Raw genomic sequence first — 17,430 nt, 5'->3', positions numbered from 1 at the left:
CTAACACAGAGCCCATGTAACCCGCACCAGAAAAGGTGCTACTGTTCTTCCTCCTTAGTACCTTGATCTTGCTGCACCTTGAACACACCATGCTCAGTCTTACCTCAGGGCCTTTGCACTTCTTCTTCCCCTAAGAAGCTCACTTCCTTCCTTTAGGTCTTAGCTCTGAAGACATCGTCTTAGGGAGGCTTTCCCTGCACATGCTATTTTAAGTTGTACCCCTAACATACCTTTTCCTTTTTACTCTAGTGTCCCTCATAGTGGTTATCTTGTAACATAAGGATTTTATTCATTGTTTTATTGTGCCCCCCTCCACCTTCTCACACACACTTGCCTGTAAGCTCCATGAAGGCAGGGATGTTTGTTTTGTCCACTGCTGAATCTGCAGATCCTGGGACGGTATGGTCAGCACGTAGGAGCCCTCCATCCGTATCTGTGGAATGACTTTGAATGGATGGAACACATGAAGTGCCATGAGTGTGTGACATATTATCAGATAGGTGATGAGGGGATGAGAGTCTCAGGCGCTCTAGTTGGTTCCATATTGAAATTCAGCATGTTAAAATCCCCTATTGTCATTTTTCTCCCAGGGTCACTAACACTTTATGCAGTCTGTAACAGGTGCTGAAACTTTTCAGCAAATCTTCTTTCTTCTCATGTCTTCACTTTTATCTTCTCTAAATAGGCTGGTGCCACAATAGTCTGGGGTCATTCTGGTTTTTGTAAAATTACTCTGAGAGATTCTTTGTATGGAGAAAACCACTCATAGAATTAGGTTTTTGATCCCTTTTAGACTCCTACCCTTCCCTTCAGCACCCTGCGAAGGCCTGGGTGTTTACTGCGTGCCATTCACCATCGCCCCTCTGCCCCTTGTCCCTCTTGCCTGTGCAGCTCTGTCCTCTGCCCTTCTTGTCTCTGCTTACGGTCTGGTGAGTTCAGGCCTTCTGCAGTAGAGTTAAATAAATATAGTCATGTCTTCTCTCTGAATGCATTTGAGTTCACATTATTCTTCTAGTTGTTAATTTAAAATATAATTTTAAAATTCACTAATGGTGTTGCATTTCCATGGGTGAGAACCCCCTTTTAAAGTATCTGAGGATTGGCTGAATGTGTAATTCATATTGAAACCCCCTTTCTGTGCTTTTTACAATGTCCTGGTCAGTGCTTTCTTCTACAGGGTTTTTTTTTTTTTTTTCTTTTAAGTCAGGAAGTAAAACAGTCACCAACTTACTGAAGGAAAAAGCATTAAAACGCTGATGTTGCTTTTCTACAATTAGCAATAATTATACCCAGAAAAAGCAAAAGAGTCTCAAAAGTCTTGCAGCTTAATTTGCTTTTGCAAAAATATAAAGTACTCCCAGCAGTTTCTAATTTTGATTATTCTTTACAATCGCTATTCTGTGTTGTAATTGCCTGCTTTTAAAAAAGCTTGGTATTGTGAGGAGACCTTTAGAAATAGGACTTGCTAATGAATACAGAGATAGTGTGGACTAGGATGGGGAAACATGGTGGGCAGAAAATTTTTCTTTTCTTACCTGTTTTTCAGCATTTATATAGGTTCTTTCAGAGAATAAAATAAAATATAAACCTACGTAGACCAGGCTTAAAAAGTTATAATAAATGTTTTTGGTTACTTTAATGAGAATCTACATTTGTGGGTGGTCTGTGTTAACAGATGAATTTATTGTATTTTGTTCGTGGTTATTTGTGGAGCAAAATACAATTAAATATAAAAATTTGTGTTTTTTCCCCCAGATTTTTACCAGTTCTTAAGCAAGCAAGTTATGTCCATGTAGTAAAATTTTAATTAATCTTTATAAGGATGGAAATACCGTTCTGTTTATTGTGGATTTGGGGTAAAATCCAGAAACACTACTTAATCGAATTATTGTAATCAGAAATCACTTTTTATTTCCATTCTCATTAATAATGTTTCTTAAGTTATTAGGCTCCTTTTTGCAATAATGGCAATTTATACAACTCAGTCTTAATTTTAAAATTTTATTTGAAATTCCAGAGTGTCTTAGGTAATCATTCAGAACACGAATTCTCATAGGGGCATCAGGGGTGTGACTGAATCTCTATGGATCCCAGTGTATCCTGAAAATGTTTTGCTTAAAGATTTATCAGTGCGGTCAGTTTGTTTCTCACAATTTACCTCACTTCAGAGCAGCGTGCTAAAACCGAAGTGGAATATACATTTAATATCAAATATAATCTTTTTTTTTTTTTTTTTTTTTGCCAACTACATCCCAGCCCCTGGACTGAACGTGGTGATTGAGGTTTTATTCAAGCAGCTACATGAATATTCGTGGAGCAGTGGGAGGTGGAAGCATGACACCTGAGGCTAAGTCATTGTATTTTGTGTGGCCATTTCTTCCTTATCATGGATTAGAAAACACATGTGGGAAGGAGAAAAAGACACAGTTCATCATCATAGATGTATCTGGGATTTCAATCCCCATAACCAAGAACTCATTTGTTCTTGGCAGAGCTTTCTTTTTAGTTACTCTTAGGTTGACTGGACAGCTTTGCAGCTGACTCCTGAACCTTGATCAGTCCTCATCTCCACCCTGGTCACTCTTGAACCTCACCTGCCACCTCCCCTTTCTGAGATTTTAGGGGCGCACTGCCTTCCTCCTGTGCTGGGAAAGGTGAGAAAATGTATTGGAGATGGTGCTGCCCTCTGATGCCTCATTTCCATTTTGTAGGTGTCCTTTAAAATGAACATTGTAAATTCAGAGGCCCTTTGTAATGCAGATGGTAGAAGGCAAGTTGTAATTGCTTCTAGGTTGGGAGTTTAGACTTGGAATTACGATTTTGTCTCGGAAAAATCAGAAGTCCACTGTTTTGGAACAATAATCTGGTTAGGAAGGTGGGTGGGGAGCCTCTAAGTGTTGATTGAGACTGTGTTTCTCAATCAAGCACATTGTTTTTCTTAGACATGGGTGCTGGTTTGCGGTGGCATGGGAGGGAGGGCTGATGGAGATTATTGGGGATGGTGGCTACTCTTAATGCAGGCATTGGCTCTAGAAAACTCTGTATAAACTGTATATTGCCATATCTAAACTATAGAACACATTATTAAATTTTTAATATTTAAGATATTTTAGATAATGCATGATGTCTCCTGCACTTTCTATTTATTACTGTGTGTCTTGATTTTTAAGCACCTTATCCTCTAAGTTAATTTTGTTACTGAACTCAAGTGCCTTCTCCACACCTTGTTGTAAAAGAGTAAAAGTCTCTGATGGTCTGAGATGCAATTGATGGAATTGTTTTACAACTTTGAGTAAATCTAAAGTAAACTTTGAGTAAAAAGCCCAGTCCTTCTTTGCTTACATTGACTATCATAAGAAGTGTTACCCCGGAAACTTGGTCTGAATTCTCTTATGTTATCAGAAATTTCTGCAAATTCAATTTGGAATCAACATGTGGGTACTTTTTTTTTTTCTTTTTTATGGTCTTAAATACAGAAAATCATAATCTATTTTAAGCTTCTTATAAATGATGGAGCCCTTGTTTACATGGGTGAAATGACTCTCTCTAAGTAGTATATTGAAGTTCATGTTAATGTTTGCTATTTAATGACACCTAATGATATTCAGTGAAGGGTTATGCTAAACCGAAGAGAAAATGTGTTACCCAGGCAACTGCCTCAGGCAGACTAGAGATGCAGGCATATGGCTCTATAGTACACATTATTTCAGCATCTTTAAGCATAAAGAACCACACGTGTAATTGGCTGTGAAAAATTACTGCTCAGTTACTGTATTGTATGGTCATAATAGAAGTAAATGAATACGTCATTGTTGTTGGAACAAGTCTGTTGGGAATCACTTGTAGACTCTACTATTTAAGAAGCAAAAATACAATAAGAAGAAAATAGCTGGTTTAATTAACATGTAAAATTGGGTTAATTTGAATTCAGCTGGCACAGCGGATATTAATGTTGGCTTTTTTGTGTGTATGATATTCTGGCTTAAGCCTGTGTGCTTTTATTTCTTCTTGCCCACAGCATGAATAATTTTATTTTTAAAAATCTGATAAAGGCTATTTCAGTCACTTAATTTTTGCTTTGCCAAGTGCTTATGTTATGATCACGTTGAAAAAGGTTTTTGTGTGTATCCATAGTGAAAGACTTAAAAGTGAATGAAATAAAATGTTGAAATACTTCTGAGTAATTGATAATGTTCCCTGAAAAGGAATCAGTAAAACTTGATTTCATAGATTTTTAAAATATTTAGTTTACCTCTTATTTTTAATTTTGTTTTTAATAAAGTGACTGGCAATTGTCATTGGCACATGCAAGAAAGTAGCACATTTGCTCTTGTCACTTTCTGTGTGTCTGTGCTTAGGTGCTTATCTGTTTTCGCTTATCACTGTAATCATCATTACCTTGCTTCAAAGATTCAGAAAAACACATTGAGAGAGGCATTGTGTCCCAATTAAAAAATCATTTAACTCAATCGATTTTTGGTATTTTGAAATGCTATTTGAGCGAAGAACACCCCTAGTTAATATGGGCCTGTGCTAAAAGTATGCATGAGAAAATTGGGTTCTTCACCTTGTCTCTTGGGCTTTAAGTACTCAAAATCTCTTGAGTGGAAGGTACTTTTCATGCTTTTCAGCTCTAAACCAAGGGGAAGTTAAACTGAAGACTGAAGTCAGGTAAGTAAAGGGTTTGGCAGCACGCGCTCTACTGGAAGCATTTACAGTAGCTGCTTATCCAGTGGTAACCTAACAACTAACCTGCTGCTTTATGCAGAGTGATAGCCGGTATACAGCAGTCACTGGAAAAATGCTCGTTAACAAATTTCTGTGCCTGGTGGCATTATAGGTCCTGATTTCTTATCTAAAGTTTATATATCTCCATTATCCTTTTTCATTTACCATTTTAATAGAGTTGACGCCTTCTCATCCAGCCTTAAAAGAACAAAGAAAGATCTAGGAAATAGATTTTTTTCAATCTACTTTGCTTACCTGAGTGAATTTTCCATTATGGCTTAGAATGACTAACCGCCCCCCCCCCCCCTTTTTTTTAACCAGTGGTCTTTCTCCGTTTCAATTTTTCTCTTCCTTTAAAGGTCCCCTTTAAACTTTTGAGGTTTTGGGTTTTTTTGTTTTTTGTTTGTTTTTACAATCCCTATTAGTGTTTAAGAACAAAGAGGGTATTTATCTAGAGTCTAATGGAGATTATGATTTGTCTCTAGCTTTAAAAACCCTGTGGGAATTCTTTTCCTTGATGCAATATTACTCTTGTGGGGATTGGCCATGATTAGAACTTTTTTATGATTCAAAGTTTAAAAGGTTGGGGAGGTGACAGGACATGAAGACAGATTCTCCTGAGGTCATTGGGCAGTGAGTAGTACTATTTAACAGGGAGAAGGAAGAATGGGGTATAGAATGTGTATAGGTGAAAGATCTTTCTGAGTGTGTAGTTCAGCGAACTATTAGCAAAAGGGAAGTAGAATGGGGGTGAGTCATACCTGTTAAATGTGTAGATCCCTCTGATAAGGAAGGAATTGTTGGAGGTATAAGAATGCCCTCTATAAATCCCAGCAGTTGGCACAGTCAGCCTTGGGCAACTCCAGCACTGTTTGGAGTGAACTGCAAGGGTGACAGACAGGTAGGCCTGGAGTATGGGCTTATCACTTACTGAGTCAAGGTCACAGTTACGAGGGCCTGTGTATTTATCTACTGTTGGCAATATGGAGGCAGTGATATATGCAGAGGTGGTATTTATAGGCGAAATTCATGATAACAATACAGTAAAATTGCTAATAAAATCTTTAATAGGTTTTTAAAGCCAGGCAGTAGCCTGTTTGAACAATATTCAATCTGCCAGATTTCACTGAAGCCAATGAATTTAAATAGCCCCTTGGCAAATGCTGCAGTGAGATTTGAACCCAAGAGTGTGTAGAACCGAGGAGCCCAGCTGGCCTCGGAACAGATGTACTCCGAGGAATGCCAAGGCCAGTGCTGGAACCGGGGTGGGCATGGGAGGGCTCCCTGTAACCAAACATGGAAGAAAACAGGATTCTGGACTGAAAGGCATTGGAGAGAGCCTCCTTCATAGATCAGGAAAGGAGATCTGCTCCAACTTGCCCAGCAAAATCATTCAGCCACTCAGGCAAAGGAAGAACTGGAACTCGGGCCTCTTTCCACCTTACTCCTGATGATTCTGGCATATACAATTAGGTAACAAGAATTCATTGTCTTTTTAAAGCGTGTTAAGAACAACTGAAATGAATTTGCCCAACTGAGGTTGTGAGGCCTAGTTTGTTTTCTCACTGACTGTCAGCCAGCCTCATTTATTTATGAGCTCCTCCGCCGTCTGCCTAACTAGTAGTTTTCATGTGCTCTCTGACTGCAGGGCCTCAGTCCGAGCCTGTGGCTGCCGTAGTGCCTGCAGCCACAGGCCACTGGATGTCCCCGACGGGCGCCTGACCTGCCGGGCTTGAAAAGCTGTGTGCTGGGACTGCTCAGACAAGCCCTGGATTTGAACCCTTCTCAGTTCTCTCTCCTGCTAAGTAAGCCCTTGGCCCGGCCCGCTGCAGCCTCTTCGGACTGGGCTCCCTGCTTCCCCCTGCAGTCTGTGCCCGGCAGTGTCCTGAGTGTTCTTCCAATGGGATCCCACATTCCTGGGTCTAAAACCCTCCGGTAGTGGCTGTCCCCCATGCATGCTTGCAGTATAGTCCACATCGCCTGTCTGGCCCTGCATGCTCCTTCATCCCCGCCTCCCTCCTGCTCCCCTCCTCCCTAGTCTCCAGCGCTCTGGTGGCACCCTGCCCCACGGGGCTCCCAGGGTTGGCCTCTCTTAGGGCCGGTGCCCGCATGGAGGTTCTTCTGCCCCAAAAACTCTTGCTCCACATCTTCCCAGTGCTTCCTCCTCCTCATTCAGATCCTAATGCCACCTCCCAAGAGGCATTTCCTGGGCATGTAGGCAGAGCAGCCCATCTCCCATCCCCATCATTCTCAAAGGTTGGCCGCAGGGTAGGATCACTTGGGAAGTGGAAAGAAACAAAAGGCTGCTCAGGTCCCTCCAAAGACCAATTAAATAGGCCCTCTGGGGCTGAGAAGCAACTGCTTTAAGGCATTCCTCTCTCTTATCCTCTACACAGAAGTTATCTGATTATGAATCATCTTATTTTTATGTCGGTATGTTTGTGCTCATTGCCTGCTTTCTCCACTAGAATGGAATTCCTTGAGGATGGGATTCTGTCCATCTTATTCATTTTCATGGTATCTTTAGTGCCTAGGGCATTGCCTGGTATATCAGAGACGCAGGGAACATATTTGCTTGGTGGCCTGAACCACATATATTTGCAAGGCATTTGGGAGGGAGATAAAAGAGCTGTAAAACCCCAAAAGCTATTAAAGATGTTAAAATCATGGAGGCCAAAGCTCTTTTGATAAACTGGTGATCTCAGGAAAGCCCAGTTCTGTGTTTTTTTTTCCCCTCGACATTCACAGATACTTGAACCTGGGTGGTCTGGTGGTTGGAACTGAGTTTTTGGAGTTCGATTTTACTTTTATCTCTGCCATTAATCCTGGACAATTATTTGGCTTCTGTTGTAACACACGAAGAGGGTTATAAGAAGAAGTTATTTTTGCGAAGCACTCTTGTGGTTAGGAGCCTTAAGTAAAAGTGGTAATTGGATTTTGATATGGTGCATTGTCTACAACCAAGCTTCCTGAAGCCCGAACAGATCAGATCCTTATGTGCAGTTGCTTAAACTTTCCTAGCCACAAAGTTGGCCTAGAGGTGGGAGCCAGGCGGGAGATGAAAGGGACCACATGGGGTATAAGTTGCTGCTGAGCGAGAATAAGCAACAGCCAGGAGGAAGAGAAGCTGGAGGTTATCCACCTTGGATAGCCAGTTAGTGTGACTGTCATTTGTTTCTTTTTTTTTTGGTTCCCCCCCCCGCCACCATCCCCAACCTTTTATTCAGTCCTCCTGCCACTACCTACGTTGAGATCCTTGATGTTTTGTTTCATGTAAATTTTAATTTTTTTCTTACTACAAAAGTAGTTCAGTATGTGTATTATTGAGAAGAGTAGAAAATCTGGGCAAGCAAAAGGAGAAAAACCTTAAGTTTCTAATATTTTAACTACCTAGAGAGAGAACCATTGTTGACATTTTGGCATACATCCTTCACACTTTTATGTATGTGTTTAAGGTATTATTTTTGTCCATTTTTAACAAAACGGGATCTTTTTTCATGCATTTTTATAACTGGTTTTTTACTTAATAATGTGAATCTATTTATAACAATGATAGTGTTTGGAGAGTAGTCTGTATACGGATGTTCCTTTATTTCATCAGTCACGTATTTTTGCATATCGCGGTTGTTTTCACTTTTTGCACGATCAGCAGTGCTGCTTGAACATCCTTACAGATAAAAGTTTGTACACATTGATTTTTTTTTAGGATACATTCCTAGAAATGGGATTGTGGTGTCAAAGACTGTGGGCACTTTTAAGACTCTTGCTTTGTTGTCAGATTGCCCTCTTTGGAGAGCGTAGCGCCCTGTACTCCCATCGCCTTGTCATAAGGCACCCTTCCTTTCCTTCAGGCCTTCATGTCTCTTCCCTGGCTTCAACCAACACGTCTCCCCAACTCCAGGCTCTTCTCCTTCCAGGTCACTTAACACTCCTCTGCCAGAGTAAATGGTTTAAAGCACAATTCGTCGTGTCACCAAGAATTTCAGACTTCGTGTACTGTCAGGATGTGCGCACCATTGCACTTGCCCTTACTCCAGTATATACTCACACTGCTTGTGGCTCTTCATCTGCAGCCCTCCTGCCTTGGTTCCTGGCTCACCATCTGCCCCCCCCCACCCCCCCGGGCCATCAGTTCTTGGGGGGGCAGAGATTGCACTTTTTGCCTGTGTCTTCCCGGCACCGGCCCGTGCCCGGCACATGGAGTGGGCACCGACTGCCGTTGGCGGCCTCTCCTTCCCCCACCTCCCATCTCTGCTTGATCACATCTTACTTCTGCAAGACTGACGGGACACGTCCACTGGGTCGCATTGTCCCTCTGACGTCACGTGACCGTAAGACACTCCCCGTCTCTTTACTCTCAATATAATAATGATCTTTCCTTCCTCTGAATCACTGGGTAATTTATCTCCACTCCTATTACTTGCTACTTTTTCCCATAATGTCATGGTTTTCAGTCTGTATTCTCTATTTTACGCATCTCCAGGCTAAGAGCTATCCGTTGCCAATACGGGAGGAGGAGACCTAAAGGGATGCTACTATAAGGAAACTCTGGCATTATTTTGGTTTGTGTCCTTCTAGTTTCTTTCTGTGTATGTAATAGTTGTGTCATCTTCCACAGCCCTGAGCCCAATGTACCTGTGGAGTCCACTTTGTATCCCTTTTTTCCCTGGCTCAGTATTTGATTGGAGAATGTGGTGTCTGAGCTGGCTTAGGCGGACTCCGTGGGCTTGTAAAGTTGCGGCTGCCCCCTGCAGCTTTCGAATAAGGAGGGTAGCGGTTCTAATGGTTTGAAACACAAAAACGACTTTCTTAAAAAAAAATCTCTGGTGGCATCAGAACCAGGAGCAGAGTAGTTAGAAACCTACTTTTCCCTCATCGGAGTGGTTGGGGGCCTTTGAAAATGGGACTCCTGCGTTTGCTTCTCTTCACTGAGCAGTGTCCCGCTCTTAGTTGCTGCGGGTGGGCCTAGTCAAACACTCTTCCGCAGGCAGTGGTCATGGAGTCCAGCAGAGTTGTGGGGTTTATTTTAGAGGGCATCTAACATTGTCAGAGAAGTTTTGCTTAGAAACGGAACCAAGTGAGCTCCCCAGCCAGGTCTGAACTTGATTAAGCTCGTATTCTTTGTTGTAATTTACTCTAATACCCATTAAATCTGTAAAAGCAAGACTGAAGTACTGTTTATGTGAAAATGTGTGTGTGTGTGTGTGTGTGTGTGTTTAGATAGCACGCTGTAAATGAATATAGTACTATGTAATTATTCTGATAGTCCTCTAGTCAGATTACCTTGAAAATCCAAAATGATCTTGCTGAACAGTAAGACATTATGATTTCATGGTTCATCTATATACCTCCTACATAGTTGTGTAATACTTGTATCTAACAGGATTACCAAATTACATACCTTTTTGGTATCTGTAACATGCCTAAAATACCAGAGTATTCATTGGCCAGGTATGGTTATGAAACCACATTGACTTTGCCAGATGAGGATTTGTTCATGCATATAGATCGTGTTCAGGTTTCTCATACCATTTTGAGAGATATAAAATACTCTTTTTATTGTATTTAAGTCTTTATTCCAATCATTAAATAAAAAAAAAAAATGCCTCTTTTCTGGATAACACACTGTGCAACTTTTAATTAACCAAACGTCTGTGCAGGGATAATTGAGCAAATAGGATTATTTTGTGCCTTGACAAATTGCCAGCAGGCTAAACTGGTGAGCAGTGTGGCTGTGTGGTTGTTGGTACCTGCTCAGAGGAGTCCTGGAAGTAGGAGCGATGGCAAGGAGAAAGCAGACAGAGACACCTTTTCCCTCTCTACTGCTTCAGTAGTGCAGAGTACGGTGAGCCTGAGCCCTGAGTTTCATTCACAGCTTTAAGTAGCCTTTGTTTAAAAACTCCCAGATCTGTGTTTCCTATCTTAGCCTTTGTATTAGTTTGTTAGTCCTGCTATAACAAAGTATCCCCAACCCAGATGGCTTTAAAAATAAATATATTTATTGTCTCACAGTTCTGGAGGGTAGGATCAAGGGTGTCAAGCAAGGTTGGTTTCTTCTGAGGGCTGTGAGGGAGAATCTGTTCCATGCCTGTCCCCTAGCTTCTGGCGGTTTGCTGGAAATCTCTGGCATTCCTTGGTTTATAGAAGCATCTGATCTCTACCTTTATCTTCACATGGTGTTCTTCCTGTGTGCATATCTGTGTCCAAACTTCCCCTTTTTATGAGGACTCTAGTCATATTGGATTAGGTGCCCACCCTATTCCGGTCTGAGCTCATTTTTACTAATTACGTTTGCAGCAACCCTAGCTCCAAGTAGAGGTCATATTCTGAAGTACTGAGGGTTAAGACTTCAACATGAATTTTTTGGGGAGGATGCAGTTCAACTGCTTCCAGCCCTTCTCCCAAGTTCCACACTGGTGCTTTTGGTTTCCAGCTGGACACCATAGTCAGTGTCCCACCAGTACCTCCAATGTAACACAGTCGGAATTGGTCTCACTGTCTCACAAGACCTTTCTCTCTTTTTCTTTTTTTTCTCTCACTCTGTGTTTGGTGGTCATATCATCATCCCACTCAGTTAGCCAGGTTGGATGTTTTGGGCCTTTTCCTGGCCCTCAGTCTCTGACATCCATCTCTACCAAGTTCTGTCATTCCTGCCTCAACTGTTTCTCTAACCTTTCCTCTCTTTTCAGTCCTGGTGCGGTAGCTCTGGCTTAGACCCCTGCTGTGCCTTGCTCTCACACTATCTCCCCATCTTGTCTTTCCTCTGTTAAATTCATCTTCCACACCAATTCCTTTTTTTTTTTTTTTTTTAAGATTTTATTTATTCATTTGAGACACAGAGATAGAGAGAGAGCATGAGCAGGGAGAGAGGCAGAGGGAGAGGGAGAAGCAGGCTCCCCATTGAGCAGGGAGCCCGATGCGGGGCTCAATCCCAGGACGCTGGGATTATGACCCGAGCTGAAGGCAGACACTTAACCATCTGAGCCATCCAGGTGCCCCACACACCAATTCCTTTTCTAAGACAAAGATCTGAACCTGATATTTATTAGCGCCTCCCCCCCCGCCAAAGACCTTCAGTGACTTCTCACTTCTTGCAAAGAAGTCAAGATTTTGTAACTTGGCCTTTAAGGTCTTCCACAGGTGGCTGGTATTACAGCTCAAGCCACTCTTCACCCCTCACAACCTATTAGATACAGGGTGGGCAACACCTGCGTCCTTCCCTAAACACAGCACATCCCATATGTTGTCACCTCTGTGTTTCGCTCTGTTCTTTCCTCAGTGTGGAAGGTCCTCTCTCTGCCCTTCACTCTTCTTGCCATCTTCCCATCCCAGCTGGAGTTTGGTCTCAGTCAAATGGAAACCAGGACACCTGGGTTTTAGGCCAGAATGCCAGAAGCCAGTTGCTTCCCCTTCACATAAGTCATTAACTTCTAGTTTTCTCAAAAGTAAAATGAGGAGGTTGAAGTAGATCATCTCAAAGATCTTCTCAACTTTAAAATTTCTTCTTTAAATGCCACACCTCCACGAAGCATTCCCCAGGTTTGTAGGCAGAACAAATCACTCTTCTTGTGCCCCCTTAACACTTTATGTCTTCTTTTACTTTTGACCCTCAACTCGTGCATTCTGGTGGGCATATATGCACGTGACTACCTCGCACTCCCCCAACAGGCTGTAAGCTCCTCGAGGCCCGCTAAGAATGTTTGACTCAGCTTTGCGTCTCTTCCCATCCTGGTCTTACTTGCACATAGATTCTCAGTGAGACACACTGAGTGGTAGAGAAGATGTTCTGGGCCAACATATTTCTGTAACATATGCTGTTCCTGCTCCCGAATGTTCCCGTGCATCTGGAAGGATGTGTTTTGGGTGCTGAATGACAGAAATTGTATATTGAACACACCATGGGATTTTCCTTTCTTTGTGATATTATTATGATCAGGTGACATTCTGGGAAACACTTAACTTTGTAACACTTTGTATAAAAATGTGTTCTCTCTATGAGCTGCTTAGAAGTAATTAAGTGTTTTGAGAAACATAGGAAAACACTCCTGTTTTCTTCCTCCCTCTGTATCCTCCAGAGACTTGGACTTCAGTGTATCATTGAAATATTTGGAAATTTAAAATACAGAATACCTCCTTGGAAGTCAAAGCATCTGTGGCCTGTTGTATTGTTCCTAACAACCAGATTTGATTATGTCATGACCTTGCTCAGAAACTCTTCAATCACTCCTTGCTTCCTAGGGAAGAAAAAGCAGTCCCTTTTTTTTTGTTTTCATGCCCATCTTTGGTCTTATACTTTTAATCTCATTTCACAGTGTTTTCTTTTATGTGCTCTGCTGCCCAGACAAAATCAGTTCCTCACCATTTCCCTTGTACACGCCCTAGCTTTCTTGCACCTGCCTTTCTGCAAGGATCCCCCTGACTAGAGTGCCGGCCTTTCTGTGCCCATTACTACATACCTGAATTTCACTCATTTTTCAAGAGCCAGCTCGCATTCCATTTCTGCTACAAAGCCGCCTTTGATTTCCTACCAGAATTCTGTTCTCATCATATTGCTCCCTGTCTTAAGATTGTATACTGTTTCTAGTTCTAGACTAGTGTTATCTGCCTTATCAGACTAGAACTTCTTTGGCATCACATTTCATGTCTGTTTGTATTCTACCACCCCTACCAATACTACCCCTAGTTGAGTCCACATGTGGTCGGTAGATCTCAGCAATGAATGAGTCTCTGTGAACCATTTTTACATGGTGTATTAATGAATGACAAAGCTGCTCTATATTACTGCTGCCCTGTCACGTCCTAATTTAAAATACCTAATCTTTAATTCTAGAATCCAGCAATATGCCTGAAACAAAAATGCCATGTTGGCTAAAACAGTTACGTTTGAAATTGTAATTCGAACCTGTCATGTTCTTTAGATTCTGTACATTGCTATTTCAGTCCACTGTATGTAAAAGGAAATGCTAAGTGTTTATAAATGTTTTTAGGTTTGAATGTAGTTTTTTGACAGCGATGTTTAATTTTTTCCCTAGTGTCTATTTGTGTATGCTTTTATTTTCTGCAAGCTACTGATTTTATGCTTTGTGCTTGTTTTATGTTGCAGATTAATATCCTTTCAAGAGTTCGTAGCATTTGAATCTGTCCTGTGTGCCCCAGATGCTTTGTTCATGGTGGCCTTTCAACTCTTTGACAAAACTGGCAAAGGAGAAGTTACTTTTGGTAAGGGGTGTGAGTATGTGTGCACCTAAGTAAGTGCAGACTTGTGTGAGCTTTTTTTGTGTGTGTGTGTGTCCCCAGAAATGAAGTGTATGGAGAAACTTTTTAAGAAGTTAAGCATATCCCTTTTAACAAAGATTGTTCTGTGTTTTGGGGCTCCAGTTCAAATATCTTTCTATTTGAAAAAATAGATTTCTGGCCCCGTTTTGATACTCTGGTTTAGTTTTAAGGTGAGGGAGGTTGTGCATGACTTTTTCAGAGTCGTAGGTCATGTGAGCTAAGCAGGACTTCTGTTAATTTCCTTCACAATCGGGTGCTTCCCACAGGTAGGAGGAAGACGTTCATAAACTGCCTAAGAACAGAAGGTACCTCCTGTGCCCCCGGCATTTTCAGTCCTTACCTGGTCCCCACGGAGTAGCTTGAGTGCAAAGGCTCTGCACAAGATAGGAGTTCAGGGTGGCAGCAGCAGAACCTCGGTCTCCCAAGAGGACCCCCTTGGCTGGGTCGTTCTCTCTGCCGTGCTGCCACCTTCTTCATTGTGAAAAGCCAGAACCGGCCTCACAGGGATTAGCTGCAGAGTTGCAGAAAACCCACATGTCTTTTTAAGTACTAGGAGAAAGGAAGTAGCAGGCCAGGAGTAGGTTCTTTATTAAAAATAAGGTGCTTACTGACGTATAAAAAAAGTGTAAAAATAAACTTTTTTATACTGAAGATAGATTTGACGGAAAGTACCACCTTTTCCTTGGACTGTGTGGTATCCAGTGTGTGTTGTTCATGCACGTGACCCTGCTGTAGATAGCACTGCCCGTGAGGAACTGTGGAGCCCTCCTGGGCTTGTGGATTGTTGATTCAGGGGAGATGGCTGAGATGCCCATTGCAAATGTCTTTATTCATAGTTTCCAGTTCGTTTGGACTTCCTGGGTCTGTCTTACTTGATGGATGGTGAGCAATGTACAGATGGGAGGAGAATACAGATGATATGATAGAGCACCATCTATTCTGGAATAATTCTGGAACTGGAGAGAGACTTCGCTCCTTCTGGCTCTCGGCCTCTGTTGTGTCTGAATAAGTTAATCATCCTCTCAGGTCTTCATTTTCCTTATCAGAAATGAAGACAATAGCTACATAAAGTGTAGGTAAGGCTTCTAGAAGCCTTCCCTTTTCTGCATCCATTCGTCCATGTTCCTTTGACATGGCAGTTATTTGAGGCTCGATCAGCTGAGGCAAAACATGGACACATGCCTGGTTTTGTTTCATACAGTCTAGAAGCTCAGATGCATTCCATGAACACTCCAGTAGAACTCTACGTGGATCATTTCATATTTAAGCATCCCTAGAATAACTTTAGTTTTTTTCTTTCCCATCACCCGATTCATCTAAGTATCACTGTAACCACAGCTTTTCCTTGGAACACCAATAAAAAAATGTCCCCGTTGAAATTTTCGAGTGACAAACGAGCAGCCAGCTCATGGTGGCGTTAATTGACCCAGTGGAAGCCAGTTTGATGAATACGGTTCCTGGGGGTTTCCAGAGGAACGCCTGCGCGTCTGAGTGAGTTGGGCAGCCGCGTTCGCTCGCGCTTCCCCCTCCTGTAGCACGTGTGCAGGCGGGGGTGCAGGGGCCCCGGGGTGGAGATGGGGGGCGCTGGGAAGTGGCCTGCAGTGTTCTCCTTACGTCCAGCGTGAAGCGGTGACTGGCCCAGTGGAGGAAAGAAACAGGAGACTGTCCCCCGTGCAGGGAGACGTGCTGTTCCTGGGAGCAGAAGGAAGCAGCAGGTGAAGAAGCAGGTGCAGGAGAGGGGGTCATCAGGTGCGGGAGGGGGGTCATCTGTGAAGTGCTGCAAGTGCAGTAGCAGGACCATTCTGTGTCTGCTTCTTACTAGTGCTTTGTTGATGGGCAAATCGGTTCAACCTTCTGAGCCTTCTTTTCTTCATCTGTACAGTCAGGGTAATAATAATCTACCTTGCAGGACTATGTGAGGATTAGAAGATACACTGCATATAAAGGTGCTATCTGGAGAACAAAGGCCTCTATAAAAATATTACTGAAAGAAAAAACTTGAAAAAGCAAAGGAGGACTTTCTTCTTCTCTCCCCCGCCCGCCTTTTTTTTTTCTTGTGTTTTGGGAAGCCCTGCACTTCTAACTTGCAGTTTAACTGCTGGCCAGTTAGCCAGTAATTTGCTTACCATCTGTTTTGTGTTGAACATTATCCCATCTCTGAAGGCATAAGACATTCAAATAAGAAATCATGGTTTCCAAGGAGCTGAAATTCTTATGACAACATCAGTTGCATGTAACTTGTAGAAGAAATGTACACCTCCTCTCCCAGTACCCTGCCCTCCCAGTGTCACCAAGCAGAAACAGGGTATGTCCTATATCCATTTATGATGAGCTGATGGGGTCCTCACCCAGGGGTGAGGGAGTCAAACGATGTAGCCTGGGCTTTTCTGACCTATTCATCCCTATTTGGGATTAAACTAACAGGGATATGCATACTACAAAGAAGAATCCAAATGACCATCAAATTGCAAATTAATAGTTGACTTAACATTTTTCATAAGGTAGAGTCCCCCAGGAGAGGTGGCTGCTGTGTTTAGTTGGCTTTTACCCAGTAAACAAAATCATACAGGGGATGTGGCAGCCTAAGGAGTATTTCAACAGCAGGTATCTTTAGAAGAGGCTAGCACAAGTATGTTTTCCAGGAAACTTATAATGGGGTTGGAGAACTTTCTTAAAAAATGGAGTTGGGCAGAAAAGAGGACTTACTTAGTCAGTCTTAATCTCATAAGCCCGCAGAATTAAGAGCATCCTGATCTGTGACCCGGCGGCCTGTCCCTGTGAGGCTGTTGGAGATGTGCGCAGTGACAGTCCTACCTCTGGTTACATCCTTAGCTCCTTGTAAGCCCTTCACCCAAGAATGACCCTTGTGTATTTCAGAAGGTTGCCTGGGTGTGCATCTCTGGGAGGGGTAAACATGAAGAGGTAAGAGAGAAAGGCCTCCTCTTTTCCCTCCCAGATGGGCTCCGTCAGCTGTGGTCATGAGGAGAGCATTGTTTCTCGGAACAGAGGTTTATCTGGGGCCTTCCCATGGGCTGCAGGCAAGGCAGGAGAGTGGCCTCAGTTCCCCGGACCTCCTGGCTTTGCATTCCGTCCAGAGGAGAGCCATTACCCTCTTGATCTGTAACATAGTGGATTTCCACCTGGGGGCTTGTTTGAAGCAGGGCCTGATGAAACTCAGTAAGCACTAGTGTTTGTCAACAAGCCGGCTGTACTCCCGCTCCCACTAACGCTGATTCTGGTACACACCACACAAAAATCGGGTGGCGTGAGGGGCAGATAATCAAGTGTCACATTTCAGGGAGGGCTTGCCCCGTTTCCTCTTAGGCCTTGTTTATGTTTGTCGTGTTTTCATGTCTAGATTACTCCTGTGTTTGCTACAATGAAAAGATCTTGATTAGGCCAATTTTGTTCCTTTGATATGAGTTC

The 17,430-nt window shown here is 42.6% G+C and overlaps 1 protein-coding gene across 1 annotated transcript in view; it reads left to right on the top strand.

Annotated features, from left to right (window-relative positions):
* The window catches only part of SLC25A13 (solute carrier family 25 member 13), a 177,130-nt gene that overhangs the window by 51,522 nt on the left and 108,178 nt on the right, over window positions 1-17,430 (top strand). The window contains exon 4 of the mRNA XM_021689816.2: window positions 13,832-13,947. Coding sequence (XP_021545491.1) covers window positions 13,832-13,947 — 116 coding nt within the window. The remainder of the gene's footprint in view (window positions 1-13,831; window positions 13,948-17,430) is intronic.

This window comes from Neomonachus schauinslandi, chromosome 12 (assembly GCF_002201575.2).
Source record: "Neomonachus schauinslandi chromosome 12, ASM220157v2, whole genome shotgun sequence".
Classification (NCBI taxonomy): Eukaryota; Metazoa; Chordata; class Mammalia; order Carnivora; family Phocidae; genus Neomonachus; species Neomonachus schauinslandi.
The sequence above is the reverse complement of the archived record's forward strand: the minus strand, read 5'-3'. Positions and strand labels throughout refer to the sequence as shown.